We start from the raw sequence: 21,375 nt of genomic DNA on the forward strand, positions 1-21,375 counted from the left end.
TTGATTAAACCGCACATCAACACAAACTAGGGACTGTAACTATTACGACAGCGACCGAAACAAGTAACCTAGCAGACAAGACGATTTGATCGAATCAATTCAGATCAAATCAAAGCTATGAAATTACTAATTCTTGCAATCTGCGGACTTGTTGCGCATGTTTCCGCGACAGCCTTGACTTACAGTGTGTCTGCAAATGAGCGCGCTTGTTTTTATGCAGATCTCAAAACGACAGGTCTTAAAGTTGCATTCTACTTTGCCGTAAGTCAGATATTTCTCTGCATTAGTTTTTCCATTATTTGATTCTCTGACGTTTTCACAGGTACAAAGCGGTGGCGCGTTTGATATAGACTACGTCGTCACAAGTCCAAGCATGAAAACCATAATTGACGGAGAAAAGGAACGGCAGGGTGACTTTGTTTTTACTGCAAATGAGATTGGCGAGTATAGGTTTTGCTTTCTGAATGAGATGTCAACATTTGCCGAGAAACTCGTTGATTTTGAGATTGTCGTCGAAAATGAGGACCATGCGCCATTACCACTAGGAATGGGCCAAACTTCGGACGACGCGAACGGAGAATCCTTGCTTGATAATAGCATTCACTCTATCTCGGGAAAACTTACGTCTGTCGCTCGATCACAGAAATATTTCAGAACAAGAGAAAATAGAAACTTTAGTACCGTCAATTCAACTGAATCGAGAATTTTTTACTTCTCCATAGTTGAAGTCGTTGCTATTGTTTCCATGGCCGCACTCCAGGTATTACTTGTCCAGTTCTTCTTCACTGGTTCAAGAAAAGGGTTTATCTAAGCCCTATGTTTTAGCTTATGTCATATTTTATCTTTTCTTCTTCGTCTGTAACATATATTCCTCGCTCGGTTATTATAAATCAATACCAACTTGGATCAGGTTCTTTGTTCTATCTGATTCAAGACCATAGATCCTCACATTAAACTTCTTTCGACTTCTGTCGAAAAACTAATAAAAAATAGCAACTGAAACTAAACATAAAACCATACAACTGCAAATTTCAACTACTCGCCCTTTTTCTTAGTAGCAGCTTCTAACGTCTTCGACCCATCGAATTCAGACTATCAAGCTTTTCTTGAGAAAGGCGAATTGTGTCGTGCAGATTCTCAAGATCCTTATTCAACCGATCCCGCTCCGCTACAAGACGCTGCTCCCACTGTCTGAATCGCTTCTCTTCAGACTTAACTTGCTCCGTAAACCGACGTTTCAATTCTTCCTCCTCCTCGCGGAACTGAGGATTGTCGACTTTACGTGGACGCGGCTCGCCAAACTTACGTGTTTCCATCTGCTGCACACGATAGGCTTCATAATGAATTTCCTCCGTCGTATGAATCAGATCAAGCATATAAGTGCGGATTAACAGATCACGCAGTTTGACGAAATCACAATGCTTCTCGTTTTCTACTTCTGCGACTCCCCACAGGTACTGCCGACCCTTCACCACTCGCCCACCTCCAACCTCGACATCGGTTTCAGATCCAATGACAGAATACGGCATCAGATCCGCCAGAATCGCTGCACGCTCAGCAAACTCAGGATCAGGATCACTAAGAGGCGGTGTATAAACTTTTATGTTTTGTGCCTCGATTACCGCACGAATGCGTTCTTTGAATCCGATAAGATCGCTTGTGGACAATGTATCGGCCTTTGCAATCACAGGGATTAGGTTGACGCGCGTCGATAGCTTCTTCATGACTTCTACATCAAGTGGCTTCAGTGCGTGACCTGAAGGACGAATAAAGTACAAACACGCATGCACACGTAAATCAATCTTGCTTTCACGACGCGGCTGCTGCTCTTGAACCATGAAGCTTTCATGCTGGTCATCAAGAAACTCAACAATCGGTGACCATGCATCCTTGTTGTTCACGTAGTCTCCAAATCCAGGAGTATCAATCACAGTCAAACGAAGCTGGAAATCGCGCTCCTCAAGCTCAGCTCTGGTAATTTCAATTTCAACAGTCTTGGAGGTTTGCTTTCCGTATCGCCGCCGCGAATCCATATATCCCTTCACCGAGGTCGAGTACAAAGTGTTTACAAACGTGGTTTTGCCCAAGCCTGATTCACCGCAAACCATAAGGGTAAATGCAGCTCCACGCTTAGAAACAATCGTTCGTCTGAATAAAACAATTAGACAGAGATATTAGAGAAAACAACGACTCCCGCAATAAACCTACCTCTGGTCGGCCAGACTACTCAATCCAATTAGGGACGGCATATTGCAGCTTCAGTTGATATTTGAGAAAACTAGATAATCCGATCGGTAGAAGCGAACCAAAGAAAAATTTAAAACAGCTATTTCAAGCTATTTGAACCACCAATCCAAGCACGCTGTTGCACCGCTGTTTGTTTACTAAACGCAGAAAAGTAGCTCGAAACCTCTTGTCGCGTCCTCACGTCTTGTGTCCTCTTTCCGCCCTTAGTCCATTCCCAAAACGCGTTCTTCCAGGGGTATTACCCTAAACCACTCCTTTTCTGCACGTGAACTCTAGTCACATGAATAATCACGTGATATACCAACTTGGGTTCCAGATGAGATGGAAAATTGTTCGTGATTGGACTGTATAACTATGAATTGGCTTCTAGGAAGACCAGACCATATTTAAGCTGCTTTTAAGCTATTTCTGCGGCTTGATTAGTTCGTTAATTTGACTAAGACCATGACTGGACACGCTTCACGCGGTTTTTTTAGGTCCGCGAAAATGGCCGTTACCGGTTCGAAGTCATTTGTTCGCAGGTTGCAGGCTTCAGCGGCAGTCAATATGACCAAGCAGAAGGAATACAGGAAACAGTATTTAGCGCTCCGACGTGAAGGGTCAGATGTTTATCTACGGGCAATAGATCCTTCGGCGTATTTTGGGTCCCAGAAGTTTTTGGAGTTGTACACTGATTTTTGCAAAAACGAGGGCAAACTTCGACCAGGCGAGTTCAAAGAGATTTCTGGAACTAAAGATGAGATTGAAGCTGCGAGTCAGGAAGAATTACTGCGGAGCTCGTTAAAAAAAGGCAAGGCAAATTCAGCGAAGAAGAGTAAGAAAGAGAAAGGCTCAGTCGCAGATATGGCAAGACCGACTTTTGATGCACTTTCAGAGGTCATTCGAGCGATAGAAACTCCACGAGAAGGCAAAATGTTGCTCTCTCGTATTGCTCTCTTGAATTATCACAGAAAGTTGATTCTCAATAACCGACTGACTCAATTATTGCAGCGAAGATTGTTCGGCATGGGGTATGTCCATATTTTGCGGAAGTCTTGGGAGCGGCCGTCAATGTCAGGCCTGTCGTTTGGCCAGAGCCCGAGATTCGACATTCTCCGCATCCATGCTGCATGTCCTACCGAAATGTCTGACCGGACTTTAAATCTCGAGAAATTTGGGCAGATATTGAAATACGCTCACGGAATCAGTTCCGTATCGATCAACGGTTTTCCTCCTCGCACGCTCATGCTGGCATTGAATCTCCTAGTTAAGACCCGCCAGGACTCTGAAGACTTGTCAGTCAACAAAATCAACCCATACTCTTACGTTGTCGATGCTTATCTATATGAGCTTAAAAAGAACTGGCCATATCTACCAGTAGACAGATATAGGCAGCTTGCGTCTGCATCCAACGGTGAGATAATCAACGAGCGTTATGTCGTCGAGAATTATCTCGATTACGTTTCTGTACTCGATTCATTCAAGTATATTGTCGCACATCCCGATAAAGTAAATGTGGAAAACATCAAATATCTCAATGACGAGCTCATCCCAGCCTTTTCTGAATTCAACGAACTGCAACTCAAAGTTTTATCCACTTTAGCTCCAGAGTCATATAAAGAGTCGATCGAAAATGCCCGCAAGTTTTGGGAGAAAGGCTGGTCAAATTTTGAACATTATTTGAATTTTGCTTCCAGTATCAAATCGAAATCAGACTCGGCAGATCAAGCTGAAGAAAATCCCACTCGCGTCTCGTATTTGGACTATTCATCGCCTAGCGCTGCCGACGGATTGAGTGCGTAATCGGTTCTTCTTGGACTGGATTTGAATTTGCTTATTTTTGTACATAATGTAGAGTCATTTTCAAAATTATTAAAGTTTTAAGATTGCATAAACATTTTTTTAGTTAATTTAAATAGGCTACAGGTTTATTTGCTGCTCTTTGCTCCATAGCGCTGAACAGTCTTACCATCTGGAATAGTGAAAAACACAGCAGCAGAGTCGTCTTCTTTCGAGTATGCCTTGTCGAGTTTAAAATAGCCTTTACGTTCAAACTGAATTATTTCTCCAGCAGGAAGGTCGCGGATATTAAGATCGGCAAGAGCAGGCGAATGGAATTCCGTGTTCGGATTCACAAAGTCTTTGACATCATCCGTATCTGATAACTTCTCTTTTGTAATGAGATAGTCAAAATCGACAAGGTCAACTGGAGTCAAGTCGTCCGATTTTGCAAGCCAGGTAATCTTCTTGTCGGTTTTGCGGAAATCACCGTCCAAGTGAAGCTCAGCCCCGATAACAGTGACAATTCCCGATTCGTCCTTAGTTATCTTGCGAATGAATGCATTACCCCAGTCCATGAGTGTAACTTCTTCATCTTCTGAGAAAGTCTGTGCATCTTCTTGCTCTATGTAAATAGAAGAGCTGTAAAGAACTTTCTTTGTACCAACAGCTGGATTCTTCTTGTGCCGAGGTTTTTCTTCCGTGTACGGCTGCGCAGGACCACCTACAATAGTGACCTCGACGATGTTGTTCTTTGCGATAGCGACAAACCGAGGCGCAATGGGATCGATCACTTTCTTATTGGTTGCCCAAATCAAGCTCCAGTCAAGATTCAAAATATTCTTCGATGGACCTTGGCCAAGGATAAACGTTCGAAGACCTTCGATGGTCATTCCACGTCGCCGAATTCCGCGAACGGTAGGAAATCTAGGATCATCCCAGCCAGAAACAAGTTTCTGATCTACAAACCATTGAAGCTTACGCTTACTTAAGAGAGTATAGACAAAGTTGATACGACTAAAATCCCAGATATAAACCTTGCGCATACCATTGGCCTTGTTAACCCACTCGTATTGCGGATTTCGGTCTCTGTATTCGGAAGTACGCAACGCGTGCGTGACACCTTGCATAGAGTCAACGATTGGACAGGCAAAATCATAGGTAGGATAAACCTTCCAAGTAGTGCCAGTACGATGATGTGGAGTTTGATTGCAACGAAACATAACTGGATCGCGCAGAGCCTTGTTTGGAGACGTAACCGAAAGCTTAGCACGAATACAATTTAATAGGCCTTCCTCAGTACCATTAGTCATGTCCTCAGTAAAAATCTTGAGGTTTTCTTCGACTGTACGTTCACGCCGAGCAGAAGCAATACCCTCCGTACGCTCCTCACGCATCTTCTCGACGGGAGTATCGTCGGCATAAGCCTTGCCCTCCTTGATCATCTCAATCATCTTATCGTACAATTGAGGAAAGAAGTCTGACGTATAGGAAACTTCATCTCCTTTGATACCCATCAATTCTAGATCTTCCAAAATGGCGTCTTGGAATTCTGCCTACAGTATCCACAGGTTAGCAACTGGTTCTCACGGACATGTAGAGGTGCCGACAAATCGTGCTACGCAGCATACATTTTCCTTGCTCGGATTCGTATCATCAAAACGGATGATCAGCTTGCCATGATATTCCTGCGCAAAATATTGGTTCAACAAAGCAGCTTTTGCGTGGCCAATGTGAAGATATCCTGAAGGCTCCGGAGGAAATCTAGTCACAACTTTGCCATCTTCTGCGTTGACGAGCTTGATGTTGAAATTTGGTCCAGACGAGCTCTTTCCACCCTTTCCACCCTTTGGTGCCTTAGCAGCTTTCGGTGCCTTTATCTGACTTTCAGCCATAGATACTTCTTCTTTGAACTCAATCCAGTTCTAACCGCACAATTGCCCAATATTCAACTGACTAAGAGCCTCCGCTTCAGTCCTAAACCACGCCAATAGTCTGCTTCAGGATAATTTTTCTTTCGCACTCTCCACCAACCCCGCTGCTCCTAGGTTCAAACCCCTCGTTTGCTAATATTAGCGGACCGCCACCAGCGGCTCGATCACTGCCACATTCACCGCCACACGGCTTAGCATCGTTCTTCGCGTTGTTTGTGTTATTGTCGTTAAAATTGGTTCTTTCTAACTTCCGGTCGAGTGTCTACTTGTTTTTGTACCTTTTAGTTAAACTTCCTTCGTTTTTTACGCTTAATTTTTTGTTTTGTCGTTTCCGATATCACTTCGTGCAGTTTGCATCGTCCGGACCTTGTTTCCGTTTGCGTTCGTTGGTCAAGTTTCTCTATATTGTCAATGTGCTAGAGAAAAAAAGCCGTGCTTGTTGACGCTATATTTAAACAAATCTCCCTCCTGTTCGCCATCTTCACCATCGAACTTGGACGAAACAGTTTCCTCCATTTTTTTGCACTCATCTAGACCTCGTACGACCTGAAACATGAATGGGTTACCTTTGTCTCATCATCAGACCTTCAGCATTTCGCCCCACCGGTTTCGACAGAAACCCCGTTCTCGTCTACCGAATCGACGTGTTCTTCTTCTGGCGAGCTCGATTCTTGCTGTCATCTTCATCTTTTTTTTCCCTACGATCTCGGCTATCGCCGGTGCTTCGCTGGGCTCGACTATCTTCCGTGATGATCCGCTAATCACTACCGTACACCACTATGATCTTGCTGCCTCTCATGGCTCTGGACGTGGATGGGAACGTCAGGAACGTGTGCTCATGCTTATCCCTCTGCGCGATGCTGCTCCCCACTTGCCTCTTTTCTTTTCTCATCTACGCAATCTTACTTATCCTCATTCTCTCATAGATATGGCGTATCTTGTTTCTGATTCCAAGGATGAAACTCTGTTGCTTTTGAGCTCTCTTCTGGAGCGTCTTCAATCCGACCAAGACCCGTACATGCGTTTCGGTCGCATCGACATCTTTGAAAAAGATTTTGGTCAAGTGGTCGGCCAAGGCTTCTCTGATCGCCACGGCTTTGAAGCCCAGGGACCTCGGCGAAAATTAATGGCTCGCGCCCGCAACTGGCTCTTAACGGCTGCTCTTCGGCCCGAGCACTCCTGGGTTTACTGGAGAGATGTCGATGTTGAGATCGCTCCACCGACGTTAATAGAAGATCTTATGCGACATAATAAGGACGTTATAGTTCCTAGTAAGAATTCTGAGTTTATTTTATACAGAAATACTAATGAGCTGAAGATATTTGGAGGCCATTGCCAGACTGGTTAGGTGGTGAGCAACCCTATGATTTAAATTCATGGCAAGAGAGCGAAACTGCACTTCAGCTTGCTCAGACACTGGAAGAAGATGCTGTCATTGTTGAAGGTCAGTGAATTAATTGGGTTTGTTTAAGTTGAGCCGACAACTGATTTTAGTATAGGATATCAAGAAATCGCTACTTGGCGCCCGCATTTAGCCTATCTTCGCGATCCCTACGGTGATCCAGACTACGAAATGGAAATTGATGGAGTTGGGGGAGTATCCATTTTAGCCAAGGCGAGCGTTTTTCGGTCAGGTGCCCATTTTCCTGCCTTTTCATTTGAGAAGCACGCCGAAACTGAGGGATTTGGAAAGATGTGTAAACGCATGGGGTTTTCGGTTATTGGTCTACCGCATTATGTAATTTGGCATATTTACGAGCCTAGTATTGAAGATATGCAGCACATGGCTCATGCTATACAAGACCGGATACGGAAAGAAGAGGAAGAGAAAGATAGTCAAGATAAGACTTCTCAAGAGAAATCACAGCAACAGCAGGAACAAGAAAACAGTGGAGATAGCAAGCAAGAGGGCCAAGTTGATAATACATTGGAGAAGAGTGGCAGTACCAAAGCAGGGGCTGATCATAAGGGACCAACAGGTCCAGGACGACAATCCCCCTTAGACAGCGCACCCAAAGACTCCAGTTCTTCTTTACTGGAGATGTACGACAGTCCGGAATATTTTCTGGATTCTGTCACGGCTGCCCAGTTGAGGGCGGCTAAACAGGTTGCAGCAGATATGGAAAAGTCGCGAATCGAGACTGAACAGAAAATGAAAGAAGAGCAAGATGCTCTAATGCGGGAAGCAGCAGCTGCTAAACGATTAAAGAGCGGAAGCGGAGGTCTATTTTCCAAAGATGGTAACGGAGTTAAGATTAAAAAAGATGAATAAGCTAAATCATAAAAGCGCTTGTGAATTTATCTTTTTTGTTCCATGCCGTTTCCACATTATCTTCTCATTCCCTTTCCTTGATCAAGATTCGATCACCTATGTATCATTATTTCGCTGCTGTTGGTTTGGCTCGTTTTCAATCCAACCCGTTCTCACCTCTATTACCACAACTTCATATATTTCACATCTGAGCCCGAGTCCGCATTACATTCCCGCATATTTAATCCGATTATGTTTGTTCGTTCATCATTGTTAACTTCTCCGGTGTATCCCTTTCTCCGACTAATTTTTGTTTTTGAACACTATTTTTTTTGTTTTTGCATTTACTTTTGTTTGCTCTGGTTATATTTTATTTATATTTATATATGATTATTATGAAATTAGATTTGATTTGAACTTTTCGACAAGTAAAGAAAATCAATTTTATGATTAGAATACATTCTTTAGATCTACATTGCCGAATAAGGAACAATTGGAGTACTGTCGAATTACTATCGATGCTTTTCGGTATCTAATCGAGAATATAGCAGATACAGCGCCATTTCTAGTCGTGTTAGTAAGGGAAGCAAGATGAATGTATTTTTCAATGATGGAATATACTTACGATTACTTTCATGTGTCCCTGATATAGTGACAAGACGTTCATTCGAACCTTCTTGAGGTTCATTGATTTTAATTTGTGAGCCTGAAAGTTGTCTGATTTCATTGATTTTCACACCGCTATCAAATAACGAAATTCATCAATAACAGTCCACGAAATAATACGAAAATACATACCCTTTTCCAATAATAGCTCCGACCATGTCGTTTGGAATGTATATTAGCTGGGTACGCGGCTGGCCGGGAAGAACAGATTGTTGGGCTGGCTGAGCTGCGGATTTGATAGGCTGAACACTTGGTACGACAGCATATGGCGTTCTGGCTGTTGTGGATTGACTTCCATCAGAGGATATATGGATGCTTTGTGTTGGCATTGACGATGACTGTGCGGGGACCTGCGCGGAAGTCGCACTGGTGATCATAGAAGTACCAGATACCATAGAAGGCGATGTGACGATTCCAGCTGCAGAAGCAGTAGAATCTGTGCTTGTGGAAGAAGTTGGAAGCGGTACCCCAGTAGCTGCAGAATAATCGGCTGCAGAATATCCGGAAGGTGCAACTCCGTAAGGATTGAACGGTGTTTGAACTCCCTTTTCGACAGACAACTGCCAATGGTTCGGATGCGCAAAGACACCTGCAACAGATAACGGATGATAAAAACGGACTTTCTTCCCTGAGACGCGATCCGAGTTCTGGAAGACAGTCTCAGCTAAAACAACGAGAGCGGAAGAAATTTTATCGACTCCTCCAGACAACAGCACCGAACGCTCGCTAGACAACGGCAATAACGACTCGCTTGTCAATATCTTGACTCCAGAGGCAGTAATGCTGTCCTTAAGAGATAGTCCGTCAGGTCCAGTGAATAATCGAGTAATCGAATTGGGTAATAACAGTCTTAATGAATATTGGATGTCCTCGATGTGAATATCTGGGTGATTTTGTTTGGCTTGATTTTCGCTGTCATTGTTCTGGATCTCCGTCACAAGCTCCTGTTGAGTCTCGTTCTGAGTCTCCCTCTGGGTCTTGATTCTGGATTCTGCTTGTACTTCATCGGACTCGTTCAAGTTTCCTTTCATGTCGGATTTTGAATCATTACCGTTCATCTCGGACGGAGCGTCAGTAAGAATCGAAACAAGTGACTTGGAAACCGCCGACAAGCTTTCAACTGCTCCTGCGACCGTAAACACTCTTTCAGCAGCACCTCTGACAGAATCATTTAAGCTAAACTCCATTTGTACATCTTTACCAAGAGCCGAAATACTTTCACGCTTAGATTCGACTAATCGCAGGGCCTCACGCTCAGAGACTAAAAATCTCAAACGGATCGCCGATTCCGGCAATTGTACAGTCTCGGTATTGAACTGGCTCTTCACCGATTTAGATTTAGTTCTCTGCTCATTGCTTATCACAGATGTTCCGTTCCGACTAGTAGAATTAGTTGTCTGACTTCGGCCTCGACTGGAGTGTTGCTGCTGCTGATGATGATGGTTCGTTGCCTGGCGCTTCGGCCGGGGACCACTGTTAACCCCCGAACGTTTGAGCGAGTTTCCGACCATGATCCGAGGAATCAAAATAACCACGCTTCCTTCTCCAGAAGCGCAAAGAACTAGTAAATTTGAGACCTCGAAGATTGAATCAATTCGAAAATGCAATATAGAATCGACTTAGAATCTAGAAATTACAGCAAATTTACCTCTTAGACCTTGAGTCGGGACATTGTAGATCGTGGACTTTTCTTAGTAATATATTAATAATCAATATTTCTGATTACTCTTAAAGTGAACTAAATAATACATTTTAATGGTGTGAGCTATAATGAGTGTAATTGCTGTATAAAAATATGCATTGGTCAAAGAAAACAGCCGAGTGCCTATGAGCTAGTAGCCGGCGAGAACGTTTCTTTCACTTTCGTTGGACCAGATTGGCTCGACTTCGGAGTCTGGACTGCTTTAGGAAGAGAATCAGGCCTCAAGGGCGAAGGAGCAAAGGTGGTCTGCGTTCCGGAAGACAGTAGCTCCAGTTCAACGCTACTCAATCGTGTTGTATCGATAACTAGTGGTTGATGAACTTGACGAGAACTGTTTCCCTTGTCTGATCCGTTGTCTTTCAGCTTTTTTTCCAGTAGATGGACACTATTACTAGTAACCGAAGACTGCCGAGTATTTGGCCTTTGAAGATTGAGTAGATTTTGAGTTTCAGTATGACGAGTAACTCGAGTCAAAATAGTCTGACGATAATGTCGCATGCGAGAAACAAATCGATCTAGAGAGTAGTGATGTCGATTAGGATCACTGGCCGACTGGACCATAGTGCTTGATCTTCTACGTGATAGACTGGAAAAAATCCCCAGAAATCGACCCGGCTGTCGTTTTTGACAAGGCTTTGACGCTTCAGGCGAATCAATCCGACCAACTCGTCGAGCGTCAGGAATAGTAACATAATCCCCCGTCGGCTCTTGGCCAGGTGCATTTTTCAAACAGGAGAGTGCTCGGGTAGGGACATTAACTTCGTATTGACTTTGCTTCGAAGCTGATGGAAGTGGGCCTACTTGTGCTCCTGAATTGGGTTTTGATAATCGACGCCATAGTGATACACCAGGTATTGCCTCCTGTTCCGCTTGAGACGATTTTCGGGACGTCCGTCCCTTTGATCCACGCGTTCCAGGGCAATCAGGACTACCATTATTTGTTTGAGATGCAGCAGCTTCCTTTGCATTTAACTCGGCAATTGAGTTTTGCATAAATTTTGCTAATCGCTCAATTGCCTCATCTGTATCAAACTGGTCCGTTGAGCTATCTAAGTCCCTTGCTGAACTAATTTCTGGCGCTGAGTCGCAGTCTGTGGAAAATATACAGATGGACGTCGGCGGTTGGATTCTGAATTGTTTGCTGGCACTTTTGAATTTTGATTTACCGGTAATCTTGCTGCGAGTAATGGTATTTGTAAGGTCAGTTGCAGATGCAGCCGCCGGGCCAGGATTCTCAGGATTCAGGTTATTGGTAGTTCCAAATCTTAGTTTATCAGATACGTTGGAATAGTCAGATTCGACCGCTCGTGACTCAACTGATGAAGTTGATCTATTAATCAACAACCGACGACGAATGGTATTTGGCAAATGCAACGAAGATGACGAAAATGTCAGACTAGGAAGCTGCGAGGGAAGAGGCTGGCCACTAGTCTGCTTTCTGAAAAATCGTCTTCGAAATGCAGTTTTGGGAATTTTTGGAATCGGTTGAAATTCTCTTCCGTTTTCTTCGACTGAAGTCGTAGTCTCTTTAGGCCGTCTTATCGCCTGTCCGGCTCGGAAATCGTCAGCTTGAACTTGCCGGCCTTTATTGAGTGGGGTTGGGATACGCGCACGAACTACCTCTGAATGAGGAGGGAAGAAGGAAATGCGCGGTTTGGTTTTTCGAGGAGACCCGGACGAAGAACTGAGCGGTTGAGGCTGAACAGAACGGCCTCGTAAAATTCCCGGCGATTCCATACTCTGGAACGACGAGGACACTGAAGTGGCGGAAATTGACGAATCCGTGTAGTAATCTTTAGATGTGTCCGCTGTCGATATATTGTCAGATGCAGCTGGAACTTTCTTCAACTCAGACACATCCAACTCATTTGACTGACTATCGTTGTGTACAATACAGTGGGCTTTCAGATGCATGGGCGCAGAATCTGTGTTGAATAAATATGGGGATACTGTTCTTGGCTACAATAAAAGAAAATTGAACATTGAAATTATCAATCCGTCCATATTTACATGAGAAAGCTGCCCAGGCTTGATCTGTTTTTCCTAATGCGGTAACCGGTCAATAATACGCCGCACTATAGTTCTAGCGACAATCCAGCAGAACCAGAATCGATCAGTGGAGGAGCGATACGTAGGACATTATTGAGATGGTAACGCTACATGTATTGAGCCAGATCTATTCTTAATCAATTAAGAAACCATGTGCCCACCGATCTCTTCACAATGCCCACGTTGCACCATCGTCCGAGAAAAACCGAGCCAACTCCGCCGCAGGAGCCGCATTGTCTCGGGACTGGATATATCGTCAGGTTTTGCCCTCACTGCTTTCAGTGAATATAAAACATTTTAGTTTGTTTCCTAAGTTGCTTTTGCCTAGAAAAGCTAGCAATTTATGTCATGCGCCAAGAGTCTTTTATTTAGTGTTATATCATGTCTGCAGGTCTGCTCCCTTCTATCTTGGAGCTCTCGTGCCCGAACTTGAACTTGGAGGCGGACAGCTGCCCTTCGCTCTCGATATACGAGATCCCGAATATTCCAATATCCAACCCAGATTTGTTTCTCAAAATATTTTTTCGACTATTTCCACCTGCGACAGCTGACTCAGTGCCTTGTCTGCCGCTGCCGGAACTTTCCTTGGCACGTTCCAGTTTTGCCGGTGAATTCGATACACAGATACACGAGCCTCTGCCATTGGCGGCTTTCAATGAATGCATTTCGCTGCCTGTTCCTGGACCAGATCTTCCGGTGCTACCCGATATTTCACGAGATGGGAAGAATAATATAACACGAATTACCGATAATAATTCGCCGGAGCCTGTTCTTGAGGAGCTGAATGCTCTGGCTTCCGCACTTCAATTATCTGACCCGTATGCACACTCGGACGACTCTGTTTTGATAAACTGCAGACCCTCATCGTTCCGTCCGACGTCAATAACCAGAAAAAATAACAAAATACAGTTTCGGGACGTGAACTTTGGATCATCTTTTTCATCAACTCCGCAACTCCTGCAACCTCCCGCAACAGATTTCGATCCCGAACGATCAGCCTTAGTTCTGATTGAAGATCCTGTATTGTCGTCGACGACTCTAATAGCTCCTTCTAAATGGATCAAAGACCATCCTCTTTCGTTTTATTGGTCTCCGCAGCTTTCCTTCTCTCCGTCTACTCGGCCGGGATTGTCAGGAGGCTCCTCAGATACGACGTCATCGTCGTCCAATTCGTCATTCTCTCTTAACACTACACCGTCGAATAAACCGATAACCCCTTCGTTTTCTGTTACAGGAACGAACCGAAAAGTCCATGACCGGATCCATTTTCCTACTTTGAAGTCTAAATCTCAACCAACAACTTCCGGTTCTCTGCATTCTCCTCAATCTCCATTGTCTCCACATTCTCAAGTACCAGATTCATCTAGAACAAGATTTACCTCTGAGAGCTATTCGCCCACGTCACCCAAGTTCAATAGCAAATCGCATCTCTCTTCGTCCGCGTCTGATCCGTACTACGTTCTAACAAACTCTGGTCTTCGACTCGTAGACCCATCTCCTCCTTCCGACTCAAATCTGTCGACGGAACTATATGCAGATCCTGGTGGCAATAAGAAACCACGTCCTTTTTCTATATTGAAAAAAAAATATCGATCGAAATTGTTTAATTGATCTGCTTGTATTTAAGTTGAGGACTGTAAATAAAAAAATTATTTTTGGCGCTAGGTGGAACTTCCTGTTTTGGCTTATCTGGATATCTTTAGTTGCAAAATTTTATTATATAATAAAGAAATCGTATTAATTTTCAGTTTATCGCGAAAGAATAACCAGATATCTAAGCTCTGCCTACTCTTCGAATCATTCTTCGTACACCTTCCCCTGCAACACTAACTAGTCCTTCTTGTTCAAGACCTCTGATAGCATCACCAAATTCAAGGTTCTCAATATGAATAGACGACTGATCATTCATATGCCTCAACAAATCAAGATACCGCACACCTCCCATAGCAGCAGCAGATCCTGATAAAAGCTCTTCCAGAACACTCAGCACTTCACGTCGAAGATCTGTCCGCATACGACGCTGCGCTGCTGAAGTACCGGTCTGAATCAAATCCATATCGATACGGCCAGTAACTGGGTCTGTAGCATAGTCCTTAATAGCTGACCGAATTAGTCTAACAGCCTCTAAAACATCCTTCTCTTGTACTTCGAGTGATAACCGCATGCGCGCATGTGCCTCTGCGAGACGAATCATGCTCTCCAACTGTCGAGTAGTCGCTGTCACTCGGCGCTCCGCTGCTCGCACATCTTCTCCTAACTTTCGAAGCTCAACATACGCATTGACTAGAATCTCTTTTGCCTCTTCAGTGATTATAGGCGATATATTCTCTCTAGCATATGATATATACATCGTCAGAAACTCCACCGGAAGAAGCTCAGCTGGCGATCCTGTCTCGGGCGTATCTTCCAAATACAGTCCGGCTAGATGCCTTGCAAGCCTCCTATCGGCAGACTCGTCTACTTTATCCAGAATCAAATAAACTAGATCAAATCTCGACAGAAGCGTTGGAGGAAGATCAATGTTTTGTGTTACCGGTAGATTAGGATCATACCTTGAACCAATTGGATTTGCAGATGCGAGAATTGATGTTCGTGCATTCAATGTCGTGATGATTCCAGCCTTGGCTATAGAAACCGTTTGCTGCTCCATAACTTCATGTAAAACGGACCGAGTTGCGTCGCTCATTTTGTCAAATTCATCAATGCAACATGTTCCTCCATCAGACAACACAAGGGCTCCAGACTCCAGCACAAGCTGCTTAGTATCAGGATCCCGTGTCACATACGCAGTTAATCCCACGGCAGAACTACCTTTTCCTGATGTGTAAACGCCACGTGGAGAGATTTTGTGAACATATTGTAGCAGCTGTGATTTCGACGTAGAAGGATCTCCACAGAGAAGCACATTAATATCTCCTCTGAATCGAGGTGATCCACTCTTCTCAAACGTCTTGTTAGCGCCTCCGAATAGCTGTAATAAGATACCTTTTTTAACATCATCCATCTCATATATCGAAGGCGCCAAAGATCGTGAGAGCAATTCGTAGATATCCGGCCGCTTCGAAGTCTCCTTTATCTTTTCTACATCTTCAGCCGTGATCTTCCGTTTATCATCGACTTCTTGTGTTGGTGTCATGCGCTGTGAACCTGCAGCCATGCTACCTGAAGCGGTAACTTGCTCCAAAAATTCGCCTTCTGCAGTAAGTGTAGACATATCAAGCCCTAGACGACGCTTATCAATCTTTTGAATATGTAAAACATCAACGAAGGTCTTGAATAAGCTTTTAATCTTTCGCTGAGCAGGATTCACTCGGACAGGAATTGATCGGAAGATCCCCGTAATCTCGACTCGGTCTCCCGCCTTGCACGCATCGACCAATTCGTCATATACACACAGCGCGACAGAGTGTGGAGTTTGGCCATCTGGAACCACATCCGGAGTTTCCTGCAGTTTGATCACTTGCTTATCAGCATATTCGCAACGATTATGAACAAGTTGAAGTGAATGTTTGGATAAACAGGCCGGTCGTGGACATTGAGTTGGCTCATTGACTACACCACGATCAATGTCAACTATAACAACATGAGAACATACATTGCATTTATAGAATGCCGCTTTCATGTCGGGAATGATTGGCGTACTCCGAAGAATGAGACCTTTCACTGCGACAAGTTTGTCTATATCGCCAGGATTCAATTCTCGAAGTCCTTTAATACGACCATCTCCATTATCAGAAACAGAAAGCTGATCCCTGCTGATATCTGTTGGAGAGCTTGCTAGTCCAAACGGACGAACTTTGTAGACCACTTGACTCTCATGCTCTGCGATCTCTGCCTGAGAAAGATTCAAAGTAGAAGTCATCATCTCGATAACAGTGTCACGAACAGCCTGATCCATAACAGGAATCAATTCCTGCGGATACTTGAGAAGATTGTAATACAATCCTCTAGCCGGAGGGTACGACCGCAAGTCCTGAATGTCTAGATTCAAATTCGTTACTCCAAGTTTATACATATCTTGTAGCATGTCATAGTAAACTCTATCTTCGCCTTCACCGGTTCGTACTGTGAGGCCGTCCTGAACCATTCTGTACTTTCTCCGAAATCCTTGAAGAAATCCGGTGAACTGAGTAGTACTCTCGACGAGCGAAACATTCGTACCCCAGACCACACGGTATGGAACTGCTCCCGCGTCGGAAGGCAATCCATCGGAATTGGCAGAAAAAGTAGCCTGGCTCAAAGAATTCGAGCCTGAAGAACCAAGATTATCTGTGTGTGCGCTAGGATTTGTGATGGTGGCCGTAGCACGTCGATTGAGTGGACTCAGCACGCCCGACGAGTGAATATCACCCCGACGGCGTGCTCTGGGGGTGCTAGATGAGGAGCGAAGATGGGTAGATCTTTTCGAAATCATTAGTATGAACAATATAGAATCTGAAAAATACTCACAACTCTGAACGGAAATTGCCAGACTGAATATCAGTTCGAGCAATGCTACTGCTCCTTCCGATCCTCGTTCGCGGTGACGATGAAGAATATTGCAAAGGTGATGAGATTAAATCTATTCTCGACCGATGGCTCGAACCTGCTGCTCGTGGAGTCGACTCTGTGCTACGACTCAGTTCATCTCCAGAATGTTCAATATCGTCTCTAGGAGTCCGTGGATCCATAGGAGCAGGAGACGAGACGTCTGGATGACCAGACGACGAAGAATAAAACAAAGGGGATGAGGGCATCGCTGATTCTTCAACATCGACACTGGGAGAGCCTTCTGGTGCAATCGCAGGAGGTGAAGAAAGAGCGCTCGGCTGAGGCACTGGAGAAGACATGAGTTGCAGTTATGATCGAATAGAAACGCGAAGTGCAGAATATGACTGATGAGCTAAATAAGTGCAATAAGATTGATAAGATCTGATATATTGTCCAACATGAAAATTCAAAATACATCCTAATGTATATTCTGATCAAGGGGAGATGAGCACATAGATGATTTTCTCCCAAGGAGGTGTCTCCTCCCACTGACACAACTTCCTTGAACGCGTCTAACGCGTCGAACGCGTCGCGTCCCCTGCGTATTTTTCAGAATGATTCCCAATACGCGTTCTGAGCAACCCGCGCGAAATGAGAATACCTATTTAGGAATTATGATTAATTTCTATAGTTTATTCTACTTCATTTCCTCTTTACTATTTCCTACGTAATTCTTTTTAGCAATTACCGTGATAAAATCTATTCTACAATATTCTGATGCTATGATATGAGAAGCAATAGTTTTAGTGTGCTCTCCTCTCTCTCATCACTAGACTCTCAAGCTTTTGTAGAGAACTGCGCAACGAAACACCTCCCTTCTCTCCTTGTTCCTCCAAGTAATTTTCCATCCGTATTCGGCAATCTCTGAGCTTGGATGTCAGCGGTAATTCAGACCGTTCTTGCTCTGCGCTTAAATCCTTGGATCGAGCGGCAGAGTTTAGAAGTAGCTCGAACAGATCTCTCCAAATATCCTGTTGCCAATAGCGCTTAAAACCCTGGCTCAGCTTATATCGCTTTAGACGTGTGTTTGACATTGTGTCTACCACCGTTTCAATGTACTTTCCAAATAGCATCATGTGAATTATGCTTGCTAGACCGTGATAGTCGACTTGATAAGTCCAAGGACGAGTCTCTCGCATTTCAGCGCAATCTTGTTGACCAGTTTCCCAATCCGCAATAAACTGTACTCCAGACTTATAATTCCGCATATCAATCGCCCTTCCAAAATCTATCAGCTGGATACCTTTTGAGCTCCACCCTTGTTCCCCAGCAGCATTGAATGGTCCTTCAATTTCATTTCCGGCCTTGGATTTCACCTGTCCAGTTGAGTTCACTGATAATGAAGCCATAGAGACGATCGGCTGATTGCGAAACAATCTGATCATGCAATTATCCGGCTTCAAGTCTCCATGTAATATATCAACTTCATGCATAGCTTCAATTGTCCGTAGAAGCTCTATCGAAAAAAACATCACCAGACACTCATCGAGTCCTAGAGAGGGCGTGGAAGACGTTTTCACATTTTCGGCTTTGACTAGATTTACAATATCCAGTATAGTTCCTTGGTCGTTATACTCCAATAGCAAGCAGCTTGCATCCGAAAATGCATACAGTTCCTTTGCACTTATAATGGAGTTCTGTGCTCGTTTGTAGAGTATGTTCTCACTACAATTCCATCTCGCCGCCAATGTCCGGATAACATAAAACTCCCATGGGCAAGGAGGAGTCTCCAGTTTTATAGCCACAATGGAAGAATTGAATGGATCCTCCGTTTCACCATCTCGTGAAAATGATTCAAAAAGATAGACTGGTGCAAAAGCACCTTCACCTAGTTCTTTCACGAGACGATACGATTTTTTGTTTAAAGCAATTATGCTAGACTCATCCACAGTCTTAGTATTACTCTTCTTGTGTTTAAGACTTCGCTTTAAAGCTTCGGACTTTCCCAAGACGCTTAAGTTGCAATCCTGGTAGCCATAAAAGCGGCTTAGCTGTCCTTGAACTGCCTTCATGATAGCTGTGCGGAATCCTTCATCCATAGGATTCACCAAAAGATCTGAAATAATTGGCACTTGAGGTTCCATTGAAAGCGGGCGATCAAGGACTGAATCAGATTGATGGTTACGTCGTGGTGTAGGATGCTCAATAAATGGAGAACTACTCGCCGAAAAATTATTGCCTTCCGTTATTTGCATTCGTCTCACAGACCTAGAGACTGTTGAAAAAGCTTCTGTAGTCTCAACAATCGGAGTCATTAGATTCATTCCACTATATCTCTCCAAAGAATGTCCTGAGTTATGCGGAGTAGCTGGTATGGGACATAATCTGTCGGACAATTCATTTAGTTCCTCAGATTTGACTTGCGCATGAACTTCTGAATTTCTATCCGTTGGCTGAATTTCAAGTCCGGTATCGTTTTCAGAATTCTTTACAGTATCCACGTCATGGTACACATCCACATCATCATCTTCTTCTTCCTCATCATTTTCGTCTTCATCCTCACTACTGTCTGAGACTCCCTCCCGTTCTTCTAGAATATCTGCTTCGCATTTTAGTGGTTGATTAAACAAATTGTATATTTCTTCTGTGGCTGCACGAGTATGCATCGTCATGGTAGGAGATGCAGGACGAACACGTTGCTCCGGCGAACCTAGAAAGTTAATATGGCTATTTTCGTAAGATATTCATAGGAAATGTACCTTTCAATGGAAGAGTTTGAATAGAAGATGATATCCGAACTGGAGTCTCGTTGGTGCTCTTTAGTGGTACCGTACTACTTGACGTGTTGTCTCGAAACGGTATAATCTTGTCTGTTGAAACATTCCTGGCGGTCGGAACTGAGATCGACTCAGAACTGTTTTCCATAGATATTTCCTTTGATTTGATTTCTTTAGATCCTTTGGCTGAAAAGTTTTTCAACAAACCTCGTGTCATAGCACGAAGTTCTTCAAAAGAGTACTCTTCTGAATCTTCGTCTGGATAGATACTTTTCAAATCTACGACGAATCGCTCCTCTCGTTTGCCTCTGCTGGTCGATACACTTGGTACCTTGAATATCGGCTGAGACGGTGTAGAAGATACGTGGAAACTGTTGCTTGCTGCGGAAACTTCCTTGAAAACATTAAATTTTTCTTGAGATGAAACTAAACCAGAATGCATCTTCATCATTTGGCCTTGTATTGGTAAAACCTCACTTGTGTTTTCCTTGCGACGTTCGCTGATACTGCCAATCGTCTGCCAACCACCGGCGCGATCGATCGGGTTTGCAATGGAGCCGTCAGGATCTGAAAATACCGTAATTTTTTGGCGCGATCGACCAAACGAATCTTCTGGCTGCTCTTGACTTGTATTTGAAACTGCAATCTCACCCGTTTCTCCTATGGCCTTTGTCGCTAAAGCTGGACGGAGAACACCAAGAATGGGAGACCGAGGCTCGTCTGGATTAAAAGAAGCCGAGCTCATGCGCTCCAGAAACTCCCCATATCTTCGTTTAAGTCGTTCCAAAGGTCGAGCTGCTCGTGTAATTCCCATACGGTATATCTCATCGGCGGAAACATTTCGGTTTGAAGCCTCCAATAAGGCAGCGAACTCTTCGTATAAGGCTGCTAGCTGAAGTCCGATTTTGTTGTGAAATAGGAAATTGAATACTTCGCGAGGAGAATCATTATACTTTGCATATTCCAGCCATACTTTTAAATAGCGAGGATCATTAGCGTAAAACTCGGTCGTTTGAAAATGACTAGTACATCTTTCCAAAAAACAAATTAATCCCGACTCTGTGGATGCTCCCTGAGGAAAAGTTTCATGAATCCACTTTAAATATTCTAACCAAATCTCTAAGGGATCATCTGAATCGTCATCATTTTCTGATGCAGCAATTCGCTGTTCAAAATGCTCGCGGTCTGGAGAAGATGCTCCACGCGTGCCGGAGGTCGAGGAAAACGCGAACGCTTTCGCCAAAGCAGCTGCGGAACGTCCCTCAGGCAAAGGTTGGATGTTCTCTTTTTGGTGCTCAAATAAATCAAACGAAATAACCTGAGAATCCATGGTTTCTAACGAATTCGCGAATGAAAAGAATCCATTACATCGAGATGGAAGGATTTCAGTGTTGTGTTAAGTGCGGCGAGAAGAGCGTCGAAAATGGTTGAGTATCAACAAGGGGTTGCTATAGCAACCTAGACGTGAGCGCATGAAGTTGATTTCTTTACACCAGATTTTAAAGAAAAATGCATTGAGAT

The 21,375-nt window shown here is 43.9% G+C and overlaps 10 protein-coding genes across 10 annotated transcripts; 4 read left to right on the forward strand and 6 right to left on the reverse strand.

Annotated features, from left to right (window-relative positions):
• Positions 1-34: 34 nt before the first annotated feature.
• V1516DRAFT_670517 (emp24/gp25L/p24 family/GOLD-domain-containing protein) lies at positions 35-1,019 on the forward strand. Its single transcript, XM_066921377.1, has 2 exons — positions 35-261; positions 323-1,019. The coding sequence occupies exons 1-2, from the start codon at positions 118-120 to the stop codon at positions 809-811; spliced, it is 633 nt and encodes a 210-aa protein (XP_066778769.1). The 5' UTR covers positions 35-117; the 3' UTR covers positions 812-1,019.
• Positions 843-2,418, reverse strand: V1516DRAFT_670519 (septin). The gene is made up of 2 exons (XM_066921378.1): positions 2,209-2,418; positions 843-2,148 (listed from the first exon to the last, which is right to left on the reverse strand). The coding sequence occupies exons 1-2, from the start codon at positions 2,247-2,249 to the stop codon at positions 1,065-1,067; spliced, it is 1,125 nt and encodes a 374-aa protein (XP_066778770.1). The 5' UTR covers positions 2,250-2,418; the 3' UTR covers positions 843-1,064.
• Positions 2,419-2,605: 187 nt separating this feature from the next.
• On the forward strand, positions 2,606-4,147 carry V1516DRAFT_670520 (uncharacterized protein). The gene has a single exon (XM_066921379.1). It carries the CDS (start codon positions 2,692-2,694, stop codon positions 4,027-4,029), a length of 1,338 nt encoding a protein of 445 aa, XP_066778771.1. The 5' UTR covers positions 2,606-2,691; the 3' UTR covers positions 4,030-4,147.
• V1516DRAFT_670521 (tRNA synthetases class I, catalytic domain-containing protein) lies at positions 4,080-5,978 on the reverse strand. The gene is made up of 2 exons (XM_066921380.1): positions 5,637-5,978; positions 4,080-5,561 (listed from the first exon to the last, which is right to left on the reverse strand). The coding sequence occupies exons 1-2, from the start codon at positions 5,898-5,900 to the stop codon at positions 4,155-4,157; spliced, it is 1,671 nt and encodes a 556-aa protein (XP_066778772.1). The 5' UTR covers positions 5,901-5,978; the 3' UTR covers positions 4,080-4,154.
• A 226-nt stretch (positions 5,979-6,204) lies between these two features.
• V1516DRAFT_647077 (Anp1-domain-containing protein) lies at positions 6,205-8,608 on the forward strand. The gene is made up of 3 exons (XM_066920200.1): positions 6,205-7,210; positions 7,258-7,383; positions 7,439-8,608. Exons 1-3 carry the CDS (start codon positions 6,493-6,495, stop codon positions 8,209-8,211), a joined length of 1,617 nt encoding a protein of 538 aa, XP_066778773.1. The 5' UTR covers positions 6,205-6,492; the 3' UTR covers positions 8,212-8,608.
• V1516DRAFT_647080 (uncharacterized protein) lies at positions 8,549-10,367 on the reverse strand (the record flags this gene model as incomplete). Its single annotated transcript, XM_066920201.1, has 5 exons — positions 8,549-8,755; positions 8,816-8,931; positions 8,989-9,206; positions 9,324-9,739; positions 9,908-10,367. 5 exons carry the CDS (start codon positions 10,365-10,367, stop codon positions 8,703-8,705), a joined length of 1,263 nt encoding a protein of 420 aa, XP_066778774.1. The 3' UTR covers positions 8,549-8,702.
• A 170-nt stretch (positions 10,368-10,537) lies between these two features.
• V1516DRAFT_670527 (uncharacterized protein) lies at positions 10,538-12,739 on the reverse strand. The gene has a single exon (XM_066921381.1). It carries the CDS (start codon positions 12,470-12,472, stop codon positions 10,682-10,684), a length of 1,791 nt encoding a protein of 596 aa, XP_066778775.1. The 5' UTR covers positions 12,473-12,739; the 3' UTR covers positions 10,538-10,681.
• A 156-nt stretch (positions 12,740-12,895) lies between these two features.
• Positions 12,896-14,354, forward strand: V1516DRAFT_670529 (uncharacterized protein). The gene has a single exon (XM_066921382.1). It carries the CDS (start codon positions 12,989-12,991, stop codon positions 14,216-14,218), a length of 1,230 nt encoding a protein of 409 aa, XP_066778776.1. The 5' UTR covers positions 12,896-12,988; the 3' UTR covers positions 14,219-14,354.
• Positions 14,355-14,381: 27 nt separating this feature from the next.
• V1516DRAFT_683948 (MCM2/3/5 family-domain-containing protein) lies at positions 14,382-17,436 on the reverse strand (the record flags this gene model as incomplete). The annotated part of the gene is made up of 2 exons (XM_066923532.1): positions 14,382-17,007; positions 17,057-17,436. 2 exons carry the CDS (start codon positions 17,434-17,436, stop codon positions 14,382-14,384), a joined length of 3,006 nt encoding a protein of 1,001 aa, XP_066778777.1.
• A 336-nt stretch (positions 17,437-17,772) lies between these two features.
• Positions 17,773-21,230, reverse strand: V1516DRAFT_689431 (Mad3/BUB1 homology region 1-domain-containing protein). Its single transcript, XM_066923810.1, has 2 exons — positions 19,837-21,230; positions 17,773-19,787 (listed from the first exon to the last, which is right to left on the reverse strand). The coding sequence occupies exons 1-2, from the start codon at positions 21,182-21,184 to the stop codon at positions 17,881-17,883; spliced, it is 3,255 nt and encodes a 1,084-aa protein (XP_066778778.1). The 5' UTR covers positions 21,185-21,230; the 3' UTR covers positions 17,773-17,880.
• Between the last annotated feature and the right edge of the window lie 145 nt (positions 21,231-21,375).

This window comes from Lipomyces oligophaga (assembly GCF_038497815.1).
Source record: "Lipomyces oligophaga strain CBS 7107 unplaced genomic scaffold V1516scaffold_2, whole genome shotgun sequence".
Taxonomy (NCBI): domain Eukaryota; kingdom Fungi; phylum Ascomycota; class Lipomycetes; order Lipomycetales; family Lipomycetaceae; genus Lipomyces; species [Lipomyces] oligophaga.

Bases quoted from the DNA above. Each gene is read 5' to 3' on its own strand.
- V1516DRAFT_670517 (XM_066921377.1), top strand. From the start codon at position 118: ATGAAATTACTAATTCTTGCAATCTGCGGACTTGTTGCGCATGTTTCC. The intron at 262-322 runs GTAAGTCAGATA...ACGTTTTCACAG, and splicing joins AAGTTGCATTCTACTTTGCC to GTACAAAGCGGTGGCGCGTT.
- V1516DRAFT_670519 (XM_066921378.1), bottom strand. From the start codon at position 2,249: ATGCCGTCCCTAATTGGATTGAGTAGTCTGGCCGACCAGAG. The intron at 2,149-2,208 runs GTAGGTTTATTG...TGTTTTATTCAG, and splicing joins AGTAGTCTGGCCGACCAGAG to ACGAACGATTGTTTCTAAGC.
- V1516DRAFT_670520 (XM_066921379.1), top strand. From the start codon at position 2,692: ATGACTGGACACGCTTCACGCGGTTTTTTTAGGTCCGCGAAAATGGCC.
- V1516DRAFT_670521 (XM_066921380.1), bottom strand. From the start codon at position 5,900: ATGGCTGAAAGTCAGATAAAGGCACCGAAAGCTGCTAAGGCACCAAAG. The intron at 5,562-5,636 runs GTATGCTGCGTA...TGGATACTGTAG, and splicing joins CGAATCCGAGCAAGGAAAAT to GCAGAATTCCAAGACGCCAT.
- V1516DRAFT_647077 (XM_066920200.1), top strand. From the start codon at position 6,493: ATGAATGGGTTACCTTTGTCTCATCATCAGACCTTCAGCATTTCGCCC. The intron at 7,211-7,257 runs GTAAGAATTCTG...AATGAGCTGAAG, and splicing joins TAAGGACGTTATAGTTCCTA to ATATTTGGAGGCCATTGCCA. The intron at 7,384-7,438 runs GTCAGTGAATTA...ATTTTAGTATAG, and splicing joins AGATGCTGTCATTGTTGAAG to GATATCAAGAAATCGCTACT.
- V1516DRAFT_670527 (XM_066921381.1), bottom strand. From the start codon at position 12,472: ATGCATCTGAAAGCCCACTGTATTGTACACAACGATAGTCAGTCAAAT.
- V1516DRAFT_670529 (XM_066921382.1), top strand. From the start codon at position 12,989: ATGTCTGCAGGTCTGCTCCCTTCTATCTTGGAGCTCTCGTGCCCGAAC.
- V1516DRAFT_689431 (XM_066923810.1), bottom strand. From the start codon at position 21,184: ATGGATTCTCAGGTTATTTCGTTTGATTTATTTGAGCACCAAAAAGAG. The intron at 19,788-19,836 runs GTACATTTCCTA...TTAACTTTCTAG, and splicing joins TCAAACTCTTCCATTGAAAG to GTTCGCCGGAGCAACGTGTT.